Source organism: Pseudophryne corroboree, chromosome 5 (assembly GCF_028390025.1).
Source record: "Pseudophryne corroboree isolate aPseCor3 chromosome 5, aPseCor3.hap2, whole genome shotgun sequence".
Taxonomy (NCBI): Eukaryota; Metazoa; Chordata; class Amphibia; order Anura; family Myobatrachidae; genus Pseudophryne; species Pseudophryne corroboree.
In genome coordinates this window covers 750,995,266-751,013,327 of record NC_086448.1, presented here as the reverse complement: position 1 = coordinate 751,013,327, position 18,062 = coordinate 750,995,266, and the positions used below count along the sequence as shown (strand labels likewise).

The 18,062-nt window shown below is 48.3% G+C and overlaps 1 protein-coding gene across 4 annotated transcripts in view; it reads left to right on the top strand.

Moving 5' to 3' along the window:
* Nucleotides 1-18,062, top strand: part of MATN2 (matrilin 2) — a 241,413-nt gene that overhangs the window by 200,688 nt on the left and 22,663 nt on the right. For all 4 annotated transcript variants that reach the window (XM_063924151.1, XM_063924152.1, XM_063924150.1 and 1 more), the window contains 2 exons: nt 608-730; nt 13,818-13,940. In XM_063924151.1, coding sequence (XP_063780221.1) covers nt 608-730; nt 13,818-13,940 — 246 coding nt within the window. The remainder of the gene's footprint in view (nt 1-607; nt 731-13,817; nt 13,941-18,062) is intronic.

Below are 18,062 nucleotides of genomic sequence, written 5' to 3'. Positions count from 1 at the left end.
TAGGGGCCAACTACCAGCACATCACCAAATATCAAGGTCAAAAATTAAATCTTAAATTTCAAATTTCCTACCCAACAGGATTCACCAATTGGTGGTCAGTTGGGCAATTGGGGGGAATTAAAATGTGTTAAAAATGCGTATCCCAACCATTTTCGGTCGTGATCGGAGAATCAGGATTTGTAAACATTTTTAATATTTCCGGCAATATGTCACAGATGTACGGGGGCTTTTAGATGCCAACTGCTAACCCATAACCAACAACTCAAGGTATCCAAACTCCCCTCCGAATTACATTAAAAGGCCCATCTGAACTGGTGGTGCTACGGACTCCGGTAGTATCTGCCCAGCAACCTAGAAACACCCTTTAACTGCTTTTTTAACCACACGACATTATTCGGAATCTACATACAGTTAATTCAATCAATTGGATTTAGCATTCTCAGTTTTATTACACCAGATATAAGAAAACTGGTCTTCGATAGCTATTGTAGAACTACTAGTACCAGCATACACAGGATATGTAATTCCAGAATAGCTATACAACCCTATTTTTCCCTCTAGATTACATTGTGGACTGTGGTTTAAAATGAGCTATTTTGCTTTTCAGCTGTGGATCACTGTGCCTTGAATGAACACGGCTGTCAGCACCTGTGTGTCAGCGCAGAAGGCTCCTACGTGTGTCAGTGCTTCGAAGGGTATTTGCTGCGCGATGATAAGAAGACATGTAGAAGTAAGAGGTTCTCCTGTTCTCAGACAAGCCAGAGAGGGGCCATTCATAACTTCTCCAGAATGTGTGTTGTCTGCATGAATCTGTCCACAAGGAACAATTCCTAAATGTTTTGGCACAGGTAGATCTCTGTGGTCAGCGGTTTCTTTCATGCACTTATCCTTATAGTAAAACCAGCTGCCAGCATCATCAGTTCCAGTCTCTTGGCAGACAGAATCAGGGGTTAAAGCTGCACCGCAAAAATCCAGAGACAGCGCAAGTTATGGCGTGATACTAGATTGGGAAAGTCTATATCTGTGGTTTCTTCCGTGATTTTTTTAAAGGAAATATTATGGCGTTCTTGATAGCAAACCACACATATAACTAAAATATTTACTTTTATTATTATCATTGTTGCAAATTTCCAATTAAAAGACAAAAGAATTACCTTTGCAGAACAGTATATAGAAACATTAATTACACAGCCAGAGTTAAACTGATATAGGATCATTAGAATCTGCCGGTTGATGTTGTATTGGCTACTTACTGGGAGTGTTGCTTTGCCTTGGATCAGTATAATTAAGGCCTGATTCAGTGTTGCATGCTGGTGCAGCCACGTTGCGTGCTCGGAAATAAATGCTGATCTTTGCCTATATTCAGGCTTGGCCACATCTCCATCAATATCAGCATGCATTCGCATTAGCTTCATACCTGTGCATGACGTCCGTTGTAAATCAGATGGAGGTCTATGTACTCTGACCTCTCAATAGCCCACAATACCGCCTATAAGCCCACCACATGCCCTCAGGATGGGCTACATACTATTTACCTGTGGGCGGGATGCCAGCTGTCAAGATCACGACAGCGGCATCCCACCCCTGCCAGAATGCCGGCAGCAGGGCGAGCGCTAAGAGTCCCCTTGCAGGCTCGGTGGTTCACTGCGCTCGTCACCTGTAGGGATTCCGGCATCGGTATCCCGACCACCGGGATCCTGACAGACGGCAAATTAATTGCATCCCCTCATGACGCTTATGTGCAGACACCGAGTTCCATCCAGGTTACACTCATTCTGCCAAGTTGGCCAAGGTACATACGATTATGAGCTGCTTCAAAGCCAGATGCAGGAGCAGGTCTCTTGGCCACCATGTGCCAGCTCCGCTCCTGAATCCATGACTTCATGACATCACGTCTAGGGGGCAGGGCCAGTGGGACTAGGTGGTAGAGAACGGCCCAGATTCTCCTATAGATGCTCCAGGCAGCTCTACAGGCTACAAGATGCATGTTGGAGCATCCCTTGGGCGCTCCGGACGGGCCTGCCCTGAGCCCTGGGCAACAGGACAGCTCGCACACCCATGGTTACGGCCCTGCTTAGCTTAGTTGCATGCGCCGGGCAAATAATTGCAAGCTCCGCCTACAAAACAGACTTGTGCACAAATTGGAATCAATCCTTTAGTGTGTATGAATGCATTTGATACACTTGTGTCTTTGTTTCAGCAGCCTTACTATGAAATGATATAGATTGTTTTCCAGGAACACAGAATAAATGGGGATTTCACCAGAGGAAAATGATCTAGGAGGGAGAGTTCCAAGAGACAGTAATGGAGAGAGCAGGCCTGTAACTCGGGGGGAAGCTAGCAGGAGTCTTGGCTGTACAGTGAGAGGTATTAGCAGCAGGAAGATGGAGGTTCTATTGCCGCTTTATTGGTCGCTGGCGAGACCTTAGCAAATAGAGAACCTAGACCCCCAGAGAGACTAATAAACTGAGGGCTTCAAAACATAACAGGAAGGACATCAGGAGTGTAAAGCGTATAGTTGAGAGGAGAGGAACGAGAGGTGACACGTAGTCCAGGACATACAGATGTCACTGTAAGAAGCAGAATCAGAGTGAGAAATGAGAAATATAAATAATGGAATAGATAACAATAAAAACATGAAACATGGAAAATAATGAGAATTCTAGGTGTTAGACAGGACATTTCACTCTTCGGTCATTAAAGGTTTCTTTCTGCCCCTTAAGGCCAGTACTGACGGGAGAGATGTGTGCTGAGCGATCTCAACACAGCCCGCTCAGCACACATCTCTTCCCCCGCTCAGCACAGCGTGATGTGTGCTGAGCGAGGGGGACGACGATGGGGGGCCGCTTACGTCACACAGCGCTGAAGTGAGTGACCCGCTAGATTGAGCCTGCATGCAGGCTCAATCTAGCACCGGCGATAGTAATGCTCGGCCCTATCACTGGGGGCATACACACGACAGATCCGTGCTTAAAATCTAAGCAATCTAGTCAGATTGCTTAGATTTTAAACACGGATCTCTCCGTGTGTACCCCCTTTAGAATTTTGTCCCTTAACCTGGTGACAATTGCTGCTATAGAGTTGAGGAACACTCTCTAACGCTATGTTGATAGGGTCTATTTACTAAGCCCTGGATGGAGATAAAGTGCACGGAGATAAATTCCCAACCAATCAGCTCCTAACTGTCATTTCTCTAACGTCATAGTGGATGCTGGGGACTCCGTAAGGACCATGGGGATAGACGGGCTCCGCAGGAGACATGGGCACTTTAAGAAAGAATTTAGGTTCTGGTGTGCTCTGGCTCCTCCCTCTATGCCCCTTCTCCAGACCTCAGTTTGATACTGTGCCCAGATAAGCTGGGTGCTTTTCAGTGAGCTCTCCTGAGTTTGCTGAGAGAAAGTATTTTGTTAATTCCTTGCATAAAAGGTTAGAAAAAGCTGAAGCCTCAGGACAGTCAGGGTCTCAACCCGTGCCTGATCCTATGTCGCAGAGGCCGTCAGAGTCTCAGAAGCGCCCACTATCCCAAATTGTTGACACAGATACCGACATGGATTCCGACTCCAGTGTCGATTATGATGATGCAAAGTTACAGCCTAAATTGGCTAAATCCATCCGTTATATGATTATAGCAATTAAGGATGTGTTGCACATCACAGAGGAAACCCCAGTCCCTGACAAGAGGGTACATATGTATGGGGAAAAGAAACCGGAGGTAACCTTTCCCCCCTCATACGAGCTAAATGAGTTATGTGAAAAGGCTTGGGAATCTCCAGATAAAAAACTGCAGATTTCCAAAAGGATTCTTATGGCGTATCCTTTGCCGCCAACGGACAGGTTACGCTGTGAATCCTCCCCTAAGGTGGACAAAGCTTTAACACGCTTATCCAAGAAGGTAGCCCTGCCGTCACAGGATACGGCTACCCTCAAAGATGCTGCGGATCGCAAACAGGAGGTTACCTTGAAGTCCATTTATACACATTCGGGTACCTTGCTGAGGCCGGCGATCGCGTCGGCCTGGGTGTGTAGTGCTGTAGCAGCATGGACGGATACCTTATCTGAGGAAATTGAGACCTTAGACAAGGATACTATATTGTTGACCCTGGAGCATATTAAAGACGCTGTCCTATATATGAGAGAGGCTCAAAGAGACATTAGTCTACTGGGTTCTAGAATAAATGCTATGTCAATTTCTGCCAGAAGGGTCCTGTGGACTCGGCAATGGACAGGTGATGCCGACTCAAAAAGGCATATGGAGGTTTTACCTTACAAGGGTGAGGAATTGTTTGGGGAGGATCTCTCGGACCTGGTCTCCACAGCTACTGCTGGGAAGTCAAATTTTTTGCCATATGTTTCCTCCTAAGAGAGCACCGTATTATCAAATGCAGTCCTTTCGATCACAGAAAAACAAGAAAGTCCGAGGTGCGTCCTTTCTTGCCAGAGGCAGGGGCAGAGGAAAGAAGCTGCACAACACAGCTAGTTCCCAGGAACAGAAGTCCTCCCCGGCTTCCACAAAATCCACCGCATGACGCTGGGGCTCCACAGGCGGAGCTAGGCCCGGTGGGGGCACGTCTTCGGAATTTCAGCCACAAGTGGGTTCACTCCCAGTTGGATCCCTGGGCAATAGATATTGTGTCTCAGGGATACAAGCTGGAATTCGAAGAGATGCCCCCTCACGATACCTCAAATCGGCCCTGCCAGCTTCCCCCCACGAGAGGGAAATACTGTTAACTGCAATTCACAAATTGTATCTTCAACAGGTGGTGATCAAGGTTCCCCTCCTTCAACAAGGAAGGGGTTATTATTCGACCATGTTTGTAGTCCCGAAACCGGACGGTTCGGTCAGACCCATATTGAATTTAAAATCCCTGAACATGTACCTGAAAAGGTTCAAATTCAAGATGGAATCGCTGAGAGCGGTCATCGCAAGCCTGGAAGGGGGAGATTTTTTGGTGTCTCTGGACATAAAGGATGCATACCTTCATGTCCCCATTTATCCACCTCATCAGGCGTACCTCAGATTTGTGGTACAGGATTGTCATTACCAATTTCAGACGTTGCCGTTTGGTCTCTCCACGGCTCCGAGAATATTTACCAAGGTAATGGCGGAAATGATGGTGCTCCTGCGGAAGCAAGGGGTCACAATTATCCCATACTTGGACGATCTCCTCATAAAAGCGAGATCAAGAGAGCAGTTGCTGATCAGCGTAGAACTTTCTCTGGAAGTGTTACGGCAACACAGCTGGATTCTAAATATTCCAAAGTCGCAGTTGGTTCCTACGACTCGTCTGCCTTTCCTAGGCATGATTCTAGACACAGACCAGAAAAGGGTTTATCTCCCGATAGAGAAAGCTCAGGAACTCATGACACTGGTCAGGAACCTATTAAAACCAAAACAGGTGTCAGTGCATCACTGCACTCGAGTCCTGGGAAAGATGGTGGCATCATACGAGGCCATTCCCTTTGGCAGGTTCCATGCGAGGACCTTTCAATGGGACTTACTGGACAAGTGGTCCGGATCACATCTTCAGATGCATCGGTTAAGCACCCTATCCCCCAGGGCCAGGGTGTCTCTCCTGTGGTGGCTGCAGAGTGCTCACCTTCTCGAGGGCCGCAGATTAGGCATTCAGGACTGGGTCCTGGTGACCACGGATGAAAGCCTCCGAGGGTGGGGAGCAGTCACACAGGGAAGAAATTTCCAAGGTCTGTGGTCAAGTCAGGAGACTTGCCTTCACATCAACATCCTGGAACTAAGGGCCATATACAACGCCCTACGTCAAGCGGAGACCCTGCTTCGCGACCAACCGGTTCTGATTCAGTCAGACAACATTACCGCAGTGGCTCATGTAAACCGACAAGGCGGCACAAGGAGCAGGGTGGTGATTGCGGAAGCCACCAGAATTCTTTGCTGGGCGGAAAATCACGTAAGCGCACTGTCAGTAGTGTTCATCCCGGGAGTGGACAACTGGGAAGCAGACTTCCTCAGCAGACACGACCTCCACCCGGGAGAGTGGGGACTTCATCAGGAAGTTTTCGCACAGATTGCAAGTCGGTGGGAACTGCCACAGGTGGACATGATGGCATCCCGCCTCAACAAAAAACTACAGAGGTATTGCGCCAGGTCAAGAGACCCTCAGGCGATAGCTCTGGTGACACCGTGGGTGTTCCAGTCGGTCTATGTATTTCCTCCTCTTCCTCTCATACCCAAGGTGCTGAGAATAATAAGAAAAAGAGGAGTGAGAACAATACTCATTGTTCCAGATTGGCCACGAAGGACTTGGTATCCAAATCTGCAAGAAATGCTCACAGAGGACCCGTGGCCTCTTCCTCTAAGACAGGACTTGTTGCAGCAGGGGCTCTGTCTGTTCCAATACTTACCGCGGCTGCGTTTGACGGCATGGCGGTTGAACGCCGGATCCTAGCAGAGAGAGGCATTCCGGATGAGGTCATTCCTACGCTGATAAAGGCTAGGAAGGACGTGACAACTCAACATTATCACCGTATATGGCGAAAATATGTTGCTTGGTGTGAGGCCAGGAATGCCCCTACGGAGGATTTCCAGCTGGGCCGGTTCCTTCACTTCCTACAGTCAGGAGTGAATTTTGGCCTAAAATTGGGGTCCATTAAGGTCCAGATTTCGGCTCTATCCATTTTCTTTCAAAAGGAGTTGACTTCTCTACCTGAAGTTCAGACGTTTGTGAAGGGAGTGCTGCATATTGAGCCCCCTTTTGTGCCTCCAGTGGCACCTTGGGATCTTAACGTGGTGTTGAGTTTCCTGAAATCCCACTGGTTTGAACCACTCAAAACGGTGGAGTTGAAATATCTCACGTGGAAGGTGGTCATGCTATTAGCCTTGGCTTCGGCTAGGCGTGTGTCAGAGTTGGCGGCTTTGTCACATAAAAGCCCCTATCTGGTTTTCCATGCGGATAGAGCAGAATTGCGGACCCGTCCACAATTTCTGCCGAAAGTGGTTTCATCCTTTCATATAAACCAACCTATTGTGGTGCCTGTGGCTACTACTGACTTGGAGGATTCCGAGTTGCTTGATGTGGTCAGGGCTTTAAAAGTTTATGTAGCCAGAACGGCTAGGGTCAGGAAAACAGAGTCTTTGTTTATCCTGTATGCTTCCAACAAGCTTGGTGCTCCTGCTTCAAAGCAAACTATTGCTCGCTGGATCTGTAACACGATTCAGCAGGCTCATTCTGCGGCTGGATTGCCGCTGCCAAAATCAGTTAAGGCCCATTCCACTAGGAAGGTGGGCTCTTCTTGGGCGGCTGCCCGAGGGGTCTCGGCATTACAGCTTTGCCGAGCGGCTACTTGGTCAGGTTCAAACACTTTTGCAAAGTTCTACAAGTTTGATACCCTGGCTGAGGAGGACCTTGTGTTTGCTCAATCAGTGCTGCAGAGTCATCCGCGCACTCCCGCCAGTTTGGGAGCTTTGGTATAATCCCCATGGTCCTTACGGAGTCCCCAGCATCCACTAGGACGTTAGAGAAAATAAGATTTTACTTGCAGGTAAATCTATTTCTCGTAGTCCGTAGTGGATGCTGGGCGCCCGTCCCAAGTGCGGAATTCTTCTGCAATACTTGTATATAGTTATTGCTTCAATAAGGGTTATGTTATGGTTGCATCAGGGTTGACCTGGTGCTCTGTTGTTGTTCATACTGTTAACTGGGTAAGTTTATCACAAGTTATACGGTGTGATTGGTGTGGCTGGTATGAATCTTGCCCTGGATTACCAAAATCCTTTCCTTGTACTGTCAGCTCTTCTGGGCACAGTTTCTCTAACTGAGGTCTGGAGGAAGGGCATAGAGGGAGGAACCAGAGCACACCAGAACCTAAATTCTTTCTTAAAGTGCCCATGTCTCCTGCGGAGCCCGTCTATCCCCATGGTCCTTACGGAGTCCCCAGCATCCACTACGGACTACGCGAAATAGATTTACCGGTAAGTAAATCTTATTTTTACAAACACAGCCTGTGACATGGAAGTTAGGAGCTGATTGGCTGATACTTTATTTCCATGCACTTTATCTCCACCCAAGGCTTAGTAAATAGACCCGTAATTTAGTGCCTGAACTACATGCAAACAGTTTGTGTAATACCCAGAATAATTTTAGAGTTTGAACCAGGTTTATGGTTAGGACTAGAGATAAATACATAGGAGCACATTTATCAATGAGTACTAAAACTCGATGTGAATGATAAAACTCGTTGCACATGATAAATGGTGCTCCAGAAAATCAGCTCCCAACTGTCATGTGTTCAGCTCCTAACTTTCATGCATTTGAAAAATGGCAGTTGGGAGCTGATTGGCTGGAGCACCATTTATCACGTGCAATGTGTTTTATCACTCACAACAAGTTTTATCACTCTTTGACGAATGAGACCCATAATTTACACGTTTAAATTAAGATGGTCTGAGGACTATGAGCATGGTTGCGGCACAATCAGCCAGGACAATCTGGCTCTCTGCCCGAGTACAGAAATCCTCTCTCATATTCATTTCTTGCGGTCACAGTTTAGAGCTCACATTTGAGCTTCATTGTTCTTACAGGTGTAAAAAAAAAATAGCTATAAATGCTACAGATTAAGGCTAATTTGCTACACTTAAATAATTGTAACATCTTTTTTGTGTGTGGTTGTAGGCAGGGGGGTGACGCTGTGTCTGGAGATCTTTGTATGCGCCTCCTCTGCAGAGAACCCTTGTGGCCCAATTTCATGGGCGATGTGCTGCTTTTAGTTCTGTAGCAACACTGCCAAAACAACCCAGAAAATTGGTATAAGTGTACCCCATAGAGTCATAAGGCAACAGAAGGGCCAGCAGGGGAACGTTCATCCTCCCCTCAGTTACACCTTCACCAGGTGCTCCTACCACTCAGATCGTTTTGTGCTGGTACATTTACGGGCCTGGTGACTGATTCTCTGCTGTCACACTGAGGAAATAACATTTCTAAAATGCTACATATTTCCCATTCTCATGAATGCGTCAGAGCGAGTGATTTAGAACTTTCGTAGCTGGATAAAAACTAGTGTGGGAAGAGCCAGTCTTAAGGGCCCTACACACTGGCCAATTGGCCGCCAAGGTGCCCAACAACCGATACGGCCGATGGACGACCTGGCGGCGCGCGGGATGGGGATGGGGGGGGGGGGTGAGTGACGTTTCTTCACACCCCCATCACCCGGCCCCATAGCCCTGCATGCTAATATGTACGATATTGTCCATATTGGCTTGCAGGCGTAAACAAGCCGGCACCAACTATGAACGAGTGCGGGGCCGCACATCGTTCATCATTGGTGCATACACACTGAAAGATATGAACGATATCTCGTTCATTAATGAATGAGATCGTTTATATCTTTCAGTGTAATCGGTAAATATGTAGGGCCCATTACACAGCTACTGGCTACTTAGGGCCTAATTCAGACCTGATCCTTAGGGTATGTTTTTTGCATCCCTGCGATCAAGTAGTCGCCGCCTACAGGGGGAGGGGGAATTCACTGTGCAGGTGTGCTATCGCATGTGCAGGAGAACTGCACAAACAGAAGTTTGTGCAGTCTCTGCACAACCCAGGACTTACTCTTCCAGTGTGATGATCGGGGCCGGAGCTGACGTTAGAAACCCTCCCTTCAAACGCCTGGCCCCTCCTGCGTTACTCTGGACACTCCTTTAAAACGGTCAGTTGCCACCCACAAACGGCCTCTTCTTGTCAGTCACCTTGCGACTGCCCATGCAATCGCTTTTCTCGCACCATCCTGTCACTGCCCGACGATCCCCGTTGCTGTGGACCGACGCTCCTGCGCATTGCGGTGCATGCGCAGTTTAGACCTGATCGCAGGCTGTACGAAAATGTAGCCTAGCGATCAGGTCTGTGCTGAATTAGGCCCATTAGGCAAAACCATGTGCACTGCAGGTGGGGCAGATATAACATGTGCAGAGAGAGTTAGATTTGGGTGGGTTATTTTGTTTCTGTGCAGGGTAAATACTGGCTGCTTTATTTTTACACTGCAATTTAGATTTCAGTTTGAATACACCCCACCCAAATCTAACTCTCTCTGCACATGTTATATCTGCCCCCCTACAGTGCACATGGTTTTGCCCATTAGCTAACAAATTTGCTGCTGCGATCAGATCTGAATTAGGCCCTTAAGGGGGGTACACACCGAGCGATGTTCACTTAATTTCTAAGCAATCTGACTAGATTGCTTAGAAATTAAGAACAGATCGCTCCGTGTGTATGCTATCGCCGGCTCTAGATTTGGCATGCATGCATGCCAAATCTAGTAGATCGCTCATTTCACCGCTGGGTGAAATGAGCGGTGTCCCCCCCCCCACACCCCCTGCCACCCCTCACTCAGCACACATCACGCTGTGCTGAGCAGGGGGGAGAGATGTGTACTGTGAGCGGTCTGTGATAGATTGCTCAGCACACATCTCCGGGAGAAATCTTCCGTGTGTACCACCTTTTAGACTCTAAGCAATGTGCCTCACATAATGTCTGGGATCCGGGCGTCGTTGTGCTAACCGCCGGGATCATAACTACATCCCTTCTAAAACACTGTTAATTTACTTTATCTTCCTATATTATCGTTGCATCCAGAGATTTGGCATATGATAGCAACTCCCGTTAAGGAGTAAATTAAATTGGTTTTGATACTGTCTCATAGGACAGACAAAGACAAATTCAATTGTGAAGTTTATTGTGAAGGTTATTTTTGTGTGGATTTAATAGTAACAACATAATTTGGCATTGTTCATTGTTATATCCACATATCCCTATGGACACACGTATATACAGATCGGTATCCGGATGATAGGTCAACAGTCAATAGGTCGACCACTAATGGTCAACATGCATTAGGTCATGACAATAGTTGACATTAATTTTTCTATTAAAAGAAATTCAATTTCTTTCAACTTTTCCATACTTTACGATCCACGTGGACTAAGATTGGGAGTAGTAACCATGCGAGGTGATGCGGTACACTAATTGAGGGTCCCTGTGCTGTGACGGCAAAAATGACACCAAAAAACATGAAAAAACTCATGTCGATCTTTTCCTGTGTCGAAGTTTTGACCATGTTGACATTTTGGGGTCAACCCAGACACCTTTTCCAGGTCGACCTAATGATCCACACCCATACAGACCACATTACACTTTATCAGAACCACTGCTGAGAGCTGGGAAAACTGGGAATCATAATATAGGTTACTGCTATGCAACATTTCATGGTTGGGGGAGGTGCTGGGGGGAGGCAGCTGCGAGCAGAGGAAGAGGCCGGCAGGAGCGGATGAGGTGACGGCTGGAAGCAGAATAGCAGGTGCGCTAGAGCAGGGAGGGACAGATGATTTCTGCGTTTCCAGTCGCTGCCCATCCAGGTGTTCCTAAGACTCTGTACAGATGTCCTGATTTCTGGACTGTACGGAGTAATTCCGGATGGGTGGCAAACCTAGTTCTTATGTGCTTGGTCCTTTGCTTATTTTCCAATAATAAGCTTTATTTTAATAGCCTGGCCTTTACATAAGTCTTTGCTCAGTTAATTATTTTAATTCAAGTGTTAAAGTACAGATATTGAAAGTTTACCCATCACCCACATATAGAGAAGTCAGTCAACCTGTGGGCTCGGCCAAGAATTCAGCCCCACTACTCACCAGGAACTAATAGTTGATGCCTTATTGATGTCAGTGATAGGCTATGTCAGAGGCTATGGTGCCCTGTGCCATAAAGAGCATTGTTGTCCCACTCCCATATTGTAATTAAAGGGCATGATCCCATGCGGAAGGGGCATGGCCATGCAGTAGTACACCCCAATTCAAATTACGCCACTTAGTTGTGCCCCTTAGTGACATTACAATGCATAGTAGTGCCCCTTAGTCACATTACATCACACAGTACTGCTACTTACACATTATGCCACACAGTAATAGTGCACCTTACACACAATGCCCCGCAGCAGTACTCCTTATACACATTACACCACACATTTGAGCCCCTTATTCACATTACACTACACAGTAGTGTCCCTTAATTATGTTAAGTCACACAGTACTGCTCCTTACACATGATGCAATACAGTAGTAGTGCCCGTTGCACATTATGCCCACACAGTAGCACTGCTGCTGAGAGGGAGGGGACGGGCACTAATTACCCAAGCCTGGGCCTGATAGGGAGGGGGGGTCCTGGGTCTGCCGCCGTCCCCCTACCCCCCCTATCTGTCAGCAGCAGCAGCTTTGTTCTGCAGCCAGCACGCGCTGCTGTGTGCTGGCTGGGCTGTGGTGGTGCAGGGCAGCAGTCTCTTTTGCCTGTGTGGGGGGGGGGGAGGCGATCAAAGCTATTCGTCCCCCTCTGGATTTGCCCCTGGCTGAGGGGCACAATAGTGCCCCCCATCTTAAATAAGGTGATGGCAAACTTAAAAACATTGTCTATTGGTCAACTACTAATACATTAATAGTACCACCTTGTCCTTGGTACTGTAAGGATAATTTTCTTCTTATAATGCCCCTCCCCCAGCACCAACCTAGCCGCTGTCCCCTCATCCGGCTGCTGTCCCCCACCCCAACCACTCACCCAGAAGCTGCCCCTTACCCCCAAGCACAGTATCGCCTTGCCTGCCGGGCTCCTCACTCGATGCCCAGTACTCAGCAGCACTGTGAAGAGAAGACAATGGGGGAGTTGGTGGAGGCGGAAATAAGAGTCAGGACTGCAATGAAGGAGTTGGGTGCTGCGCTACTAATATCAATGACAGCAGGCACCCGGCAAATTTACAGTGCCGCGGCTGGTTCTGTCCACAGGGCATCATGCGCTCTGTGTGGCAGCATCGGCCGCACCGCCCTAGTTACGACCCTGGGCTATGTAACCCCTATTGCTGCTGCTGAGATTTGACAGTGAGGGGAATAACTTGTGTTGCAGACTGCAAGGGCAGCAAGAGTTGAGGTTGCCATGGAGACAGGACGCAGTACAGAGATTTGAAGGAGCGCATGACACAGGGACGGGACTGTTTGGTGTCATTGGATCCGCTGGTGTATACTAGTACTCTGCTTAATACTACCACCACCTAATAGTACACACATGTTCCAACAAAATTTATGTTGCATGGCTCGGCACACTGCGCCCACTCCTGCAGTCAGTGGAAAGAGATGGGAAGAGTGGGAGCCTGCAGGGAGTGTGGACTGGTAGAAAAGCTAGCATATAGAAAAATTGTTTATAGCCTATCTACTTGTCACCTGGAGATATCAGATGAAATGTATAAGTTGACATCTTATGTAAGTGATGTAATAAAATGTATCACATAATCCAGTGTCTGTTTGAGGTACTTTAAGCAGGCAATTCAGCGCATTTCACTTTGCGACTAATATCATCCCTCATTTTTCCTCGCACCCCATATAAGTGCTTTGGACAGTGAGTGAAGATTGCCTGCCATACTAAATGATATTGTGCCGAGACGGACGCGCGGACAAATTGCCACCTTAAACCCTACAATGTGCAACATTGTCATAAACATCCATTCCTTAACAAACTCTGGTGGTTTAGGTATTCATCCATGTACATGTCACCTCAGGGCTCTGCCTCATCCCGCCTGCTGCTTTGTCCAGTCTTGCACCCCTGTCTATCCACTGCTCCTCCCCGCACCCATATATGCCCCATTCAGGCGACCTGTCAGGTTCTCCTCTCTAGCCAGGTCTGTCCCATCTTCCTAGCAGTGGGAGCCAGTGCACATGCATGATGGAGATGGGATGGACCATACAGAATTATTATATAGTCAGTTTGTTTTATTGTTTGATAGCTGCATGCTGTGGTAACTAAAAGTTCTTTAATTCTCAGGTAAAGACCTATGCAGAACCACGGAGCACGGCTGTGAGCATCTCTGCGTAGCTAATGAGGACTCCTACTACTGTAAATGCTCTGAAGGATACAACTTGGCGGAAGATGGAAGAAAATGCAGAAGTAAGTACAGTATACAGTAACAGAGATACTTTGGGCTATCTGTCAAAATACTCATGCAGTACATGCTAGGACGGACATAAAGGACTACAGTCATTTGTAGAGCAATATAAATGCAACTATAAGACGCCTCATGTAAGAGATTGGTCATGGTGATCTTCATTATATATATCTGGAACCGGCATTCATATTCTAGTGGTGGCTTATAATCAGTAGCAGGCCTTTTACTAGTACCGATGGGAGTATAAATGCTCCTTTACCTTTCTTTCTTTTTAATTATATTTATTTTGTGGTCTTGGTTCTGCACCGATCACCTCCTCCAAGTCCACCATCCAGGACTTTTCCCATGTTTAGCTGTTGCACTCCGTACTCATCTCAGTTCACCTCCCGGTTTTACCCCAAACCTCTTGGTTCTCAGACTTTAGTGGTGGGATTATATGAGACATTTGTTTATATTGGACCCCCCCCTGATATTCATGGACTCTGAGAATTGAGGAAATGTGTTATTTTGTATAGGCAGCGGCTGATTTACTGTAATCAATCAGATGTATCAAGTAAAACTCTTTCCTTGGGGCGTGGCCTGGACGGGAATGGAGTAGCACGTACACTGTGCAGCTCTCCAGCCCTAATATCCTGAATATTTATCCTGCTCTCCACCCCCCTGGGTCTGATATTGGGACCATAGCTGGCTGATTGCTTGGAGCCCCCCCTGGAGAGGATTTGGACCTGTGGCTGCTGTTTGCTGCATTTTGAAACCGCCGTCCTGAGCCTGTGCGCTGGGCCCGCGTGGGAAGGCGCGGGCTCGCGCTCCCCGTCGTTCTGGAAGTCCGGCTCCCAGCTTTCCCGCTGCCGCCCGCCGCAGCCGGCCGGAGCTTCGCCGGCGGGTGTGAGGGGTGAGGAGACAGTGCCTGCCGCTCTGTATACCCGTGCGGCCGCCTGAGGAGTTCCTTGTGTGGCAGTCCCGTCTATCCTGCGCCGCCCGCCGCTGCCGGCCCGCTGCTCATTCCCTGGACCCGCTGACGCGATCCCTGCTTGCTCCGTGGGGCCTGGACCTGCATACAAGTACAAAGGCACACGTTATCTCCAGAAAGTATTACATGGGAGCGCTGTTGCTGGGAGCCACTGCTGGGTGTTATAGAGGCTGGGTGCATCCTCTCCCCCCTCCTCCGGCTTTGTTAGGCCACCCTGAATGTTGATAGCTGCCTGTCTAAGCGGCCATTTTCCGGACCCCCTGCTGCTGTACGCCCCCATTCACATTGGGACCCAGGTATACGGGGTACACGTTCACTGTTGCGGGAAGGATTACCATTTGGAGCCTCAACTGTGCCGGCTGGGTGGTCATTGGGCTGCATACACCCTTTCCCCCCTCCTCCTGCTTCAATCCTCTGGCTCGCTGACCCTGCCCTCACCATCGGTGGCGCGAGCTTCCCTGCTGTGCCTGGCGGTTGGTGCCGGGGGACTGATCCTCTACGTCCCGCGGCTTTGGGGGTGCATTATATCTGGAGACTCTGGCCCTGTTGTCTATTTAATTTATACATATCTATATACTTTCTCGCACCCGCTGGCCGGTCTGTAGGGTGTTGGTGCGGGCGCCCCCCTCTGCCTGTATTTGCTTTGATATATCCTGCTGGCTGTAGGGAGCGACACGTGTTGTCCAAAATGGTGAGGGGTCGCCAGACTGGCGCGGCGGCGGGAGCAATGGATAAGTTTGTCCGTGACCCTGGTCCTCAACAGCGGAGGGGAGAGACTGTGAGATCTGAGGCTTCGCCCCCATCCCCTGCGTATAGTTCCGCCTCCTCTGACCCTCCGGATGCCGCACTACAGAAAGTATTGGATGCGGTGACTGCCAGCGTCTGGCTGATAAAATCGGGCAAGTGCAGTCTGATCTCTCCATTATTCATCAGGACCTTCAGCGGGTGAGGGAGAGAGTGGGAGAGGCTGAGACCCGTATATCCAATGTTGAAGACTCTGTCGGCCCACTGGGCCGTCGCACTGATGCTTTGGAATCTCAGATGACAGATGTGCGCAAAAAGCTGACGGATATGGAGGGACGTCTGCGGCGTAATAACGTCCGCTTCATTGGCCTGCCCGAGAAAGAAGAGGGCTCAGCTCCCGAAGAATTTCTCGTAAAATGGCTCCGGGATGCCTTTGGATCTGAGGAATTTTCGCCTTACTTCACCGTTGAACGGGCTCATAGAGTTCCGATGCGCCCGCTGCCTCCAGGGGCTCCACCCCGCACCTTTATTGCTAAGTTTCTCCATTTCCATGACCGTGACACAGTTTTGAGGCTGGCTCGCACCAAAGGCCCTTTAAAATGGAATGGGTCGCCTATATCGGTATTTCCGGATTTTGCGGTGAATGTACAAAAAGATAGGGCTCAGTTCCTGCCTGTCAAGAGGAGGCTCCGTGAACTTGACCTGCCATATGCCATGCTCTTCCCATCTAGGCTGCGGGTGGTGGCTGATGGGGACACAAAGTTTTTCAAGACTCCTCGTGAGGCCATGGTGTGGCTGGACAGACGATTCCCGGCGAGGCGTGCCCTTGCAGATCCGTGAATCTCCGGTTTAGCTCTGGAAACGGACTTTCTCCTGTTTTTTTTTTTTTTTTCTTGTCATTCATTCTGTTTGCTATGTTGATGTGAGCTATTTACTGCGAGACGATAGGATGCGGGAGTGTTTGATTGTTGTCAATGTCCACTTTATCCCCCGCTATTCTGCTTCCGTGGGTTAGACAGGTAATATGACTATTCGCTTGCCTGCTGTGATATATCTGTTATGCTTTTGTGTTTTTTTTGTTTTTGGGGGGTGGGGGGGTTATATATTTGGCTTGATATGTTTGGTTCTTTGATATCCGTGTATGTTTCACTTTGGGTATTGGATTGACCTAGGGGGTGGATCTATATGATTTCCCCTCAATTTTTTTGGGGGGGGCGGTGGTTGGTGGCTACCTCCTTTTTCTCCCAATAGTCATTATATTAAGGTGTGTTTGCACTAGTTAATGGTGCTACGAAGTTTTGTTTGTTTTTATTTTTAGGTATCTGCACTCCTTGGGATCCAAGTATGCTGCATGTTAGGGGTGGTATACAGGGAGGGGGGTGGGGGAAGGTTTTGGGTTGTATTTACTTTTTGTGTGGAAGTGTATGTTGTGAATGTATATGGTTTGCTGCTGTACTATTTAAGCAATGGTGTCCGGTAACTGAATTTATGCATGGCGGAATTGGCTGGCCGTGGGGTGTTGCACTTCTTATACTTTTGACGTCCTATGGCTGGGCTTAAAGTGTTATCGTGGAATGTGGGAGGGCTCAATGATAAAGTTAAGAGGTCCCTGGTACTCCGACAGATTAAACATTATGTCGCTGATATTGTCTGCCTTATGGAAACGCACTTGATGGGTAGTAAGACTCTCTCTTTGAAAAGACCCTGGGTGGGATGGGCGTACCATTCCATGCACACTTCTGCCTCTCGTGGAGTTTCAGTCCTTATTAGGCGGACAGTCCCCTTCGTGCTGGAGTCTATACAAACGGATCCCTGGGGGAGATATGTGTTTTTGAAATGCAGACTATTTTATGTCCCTGTCCTCCTCCTAGCTGTTTATGTGCCCCCTCCCTATTCTCCTGATGTTCTTAAGAAGGCTGCCGGGTTCATGGCCTCATCCCCAGGGATATCTGTTATTTGCCTTGGGGATTGCAATAATGTGCTAGATGCGGCGAAGGACAGGCTCTCTATATCTCCATCTGCTGCGTGTCCTGGGAGCTCCACTTTTGCAAATGTAGTGTCGGGGGTTGGGCCTGGTCGATCCTTGGAGATTGAGACACCCATCTCTTAAACAATACTCCTGTTTCTCTCATTCTCATTCTTCGTTCTCCAGGATTGACCTGGCCCTCCTCTCGAGCGATATGGTTCCCCGGGTTGGTAGTATCCGATATGAGACTAGGGGTATAGCACATCACTCCCCTTTGACCTTTACTTTAGACTTTAACTGCTCTAGGGGCCAAGCTGTATGAAAATTTTATCCATTTTGGCTCATACACATGGGGGACGGCTCGGACCTGGTGGCTGCATGGCGGAAATTCTTTGTACTGAACAATGCCGAAAAAGCTATCTCTAAATTTATTGGACACATTTA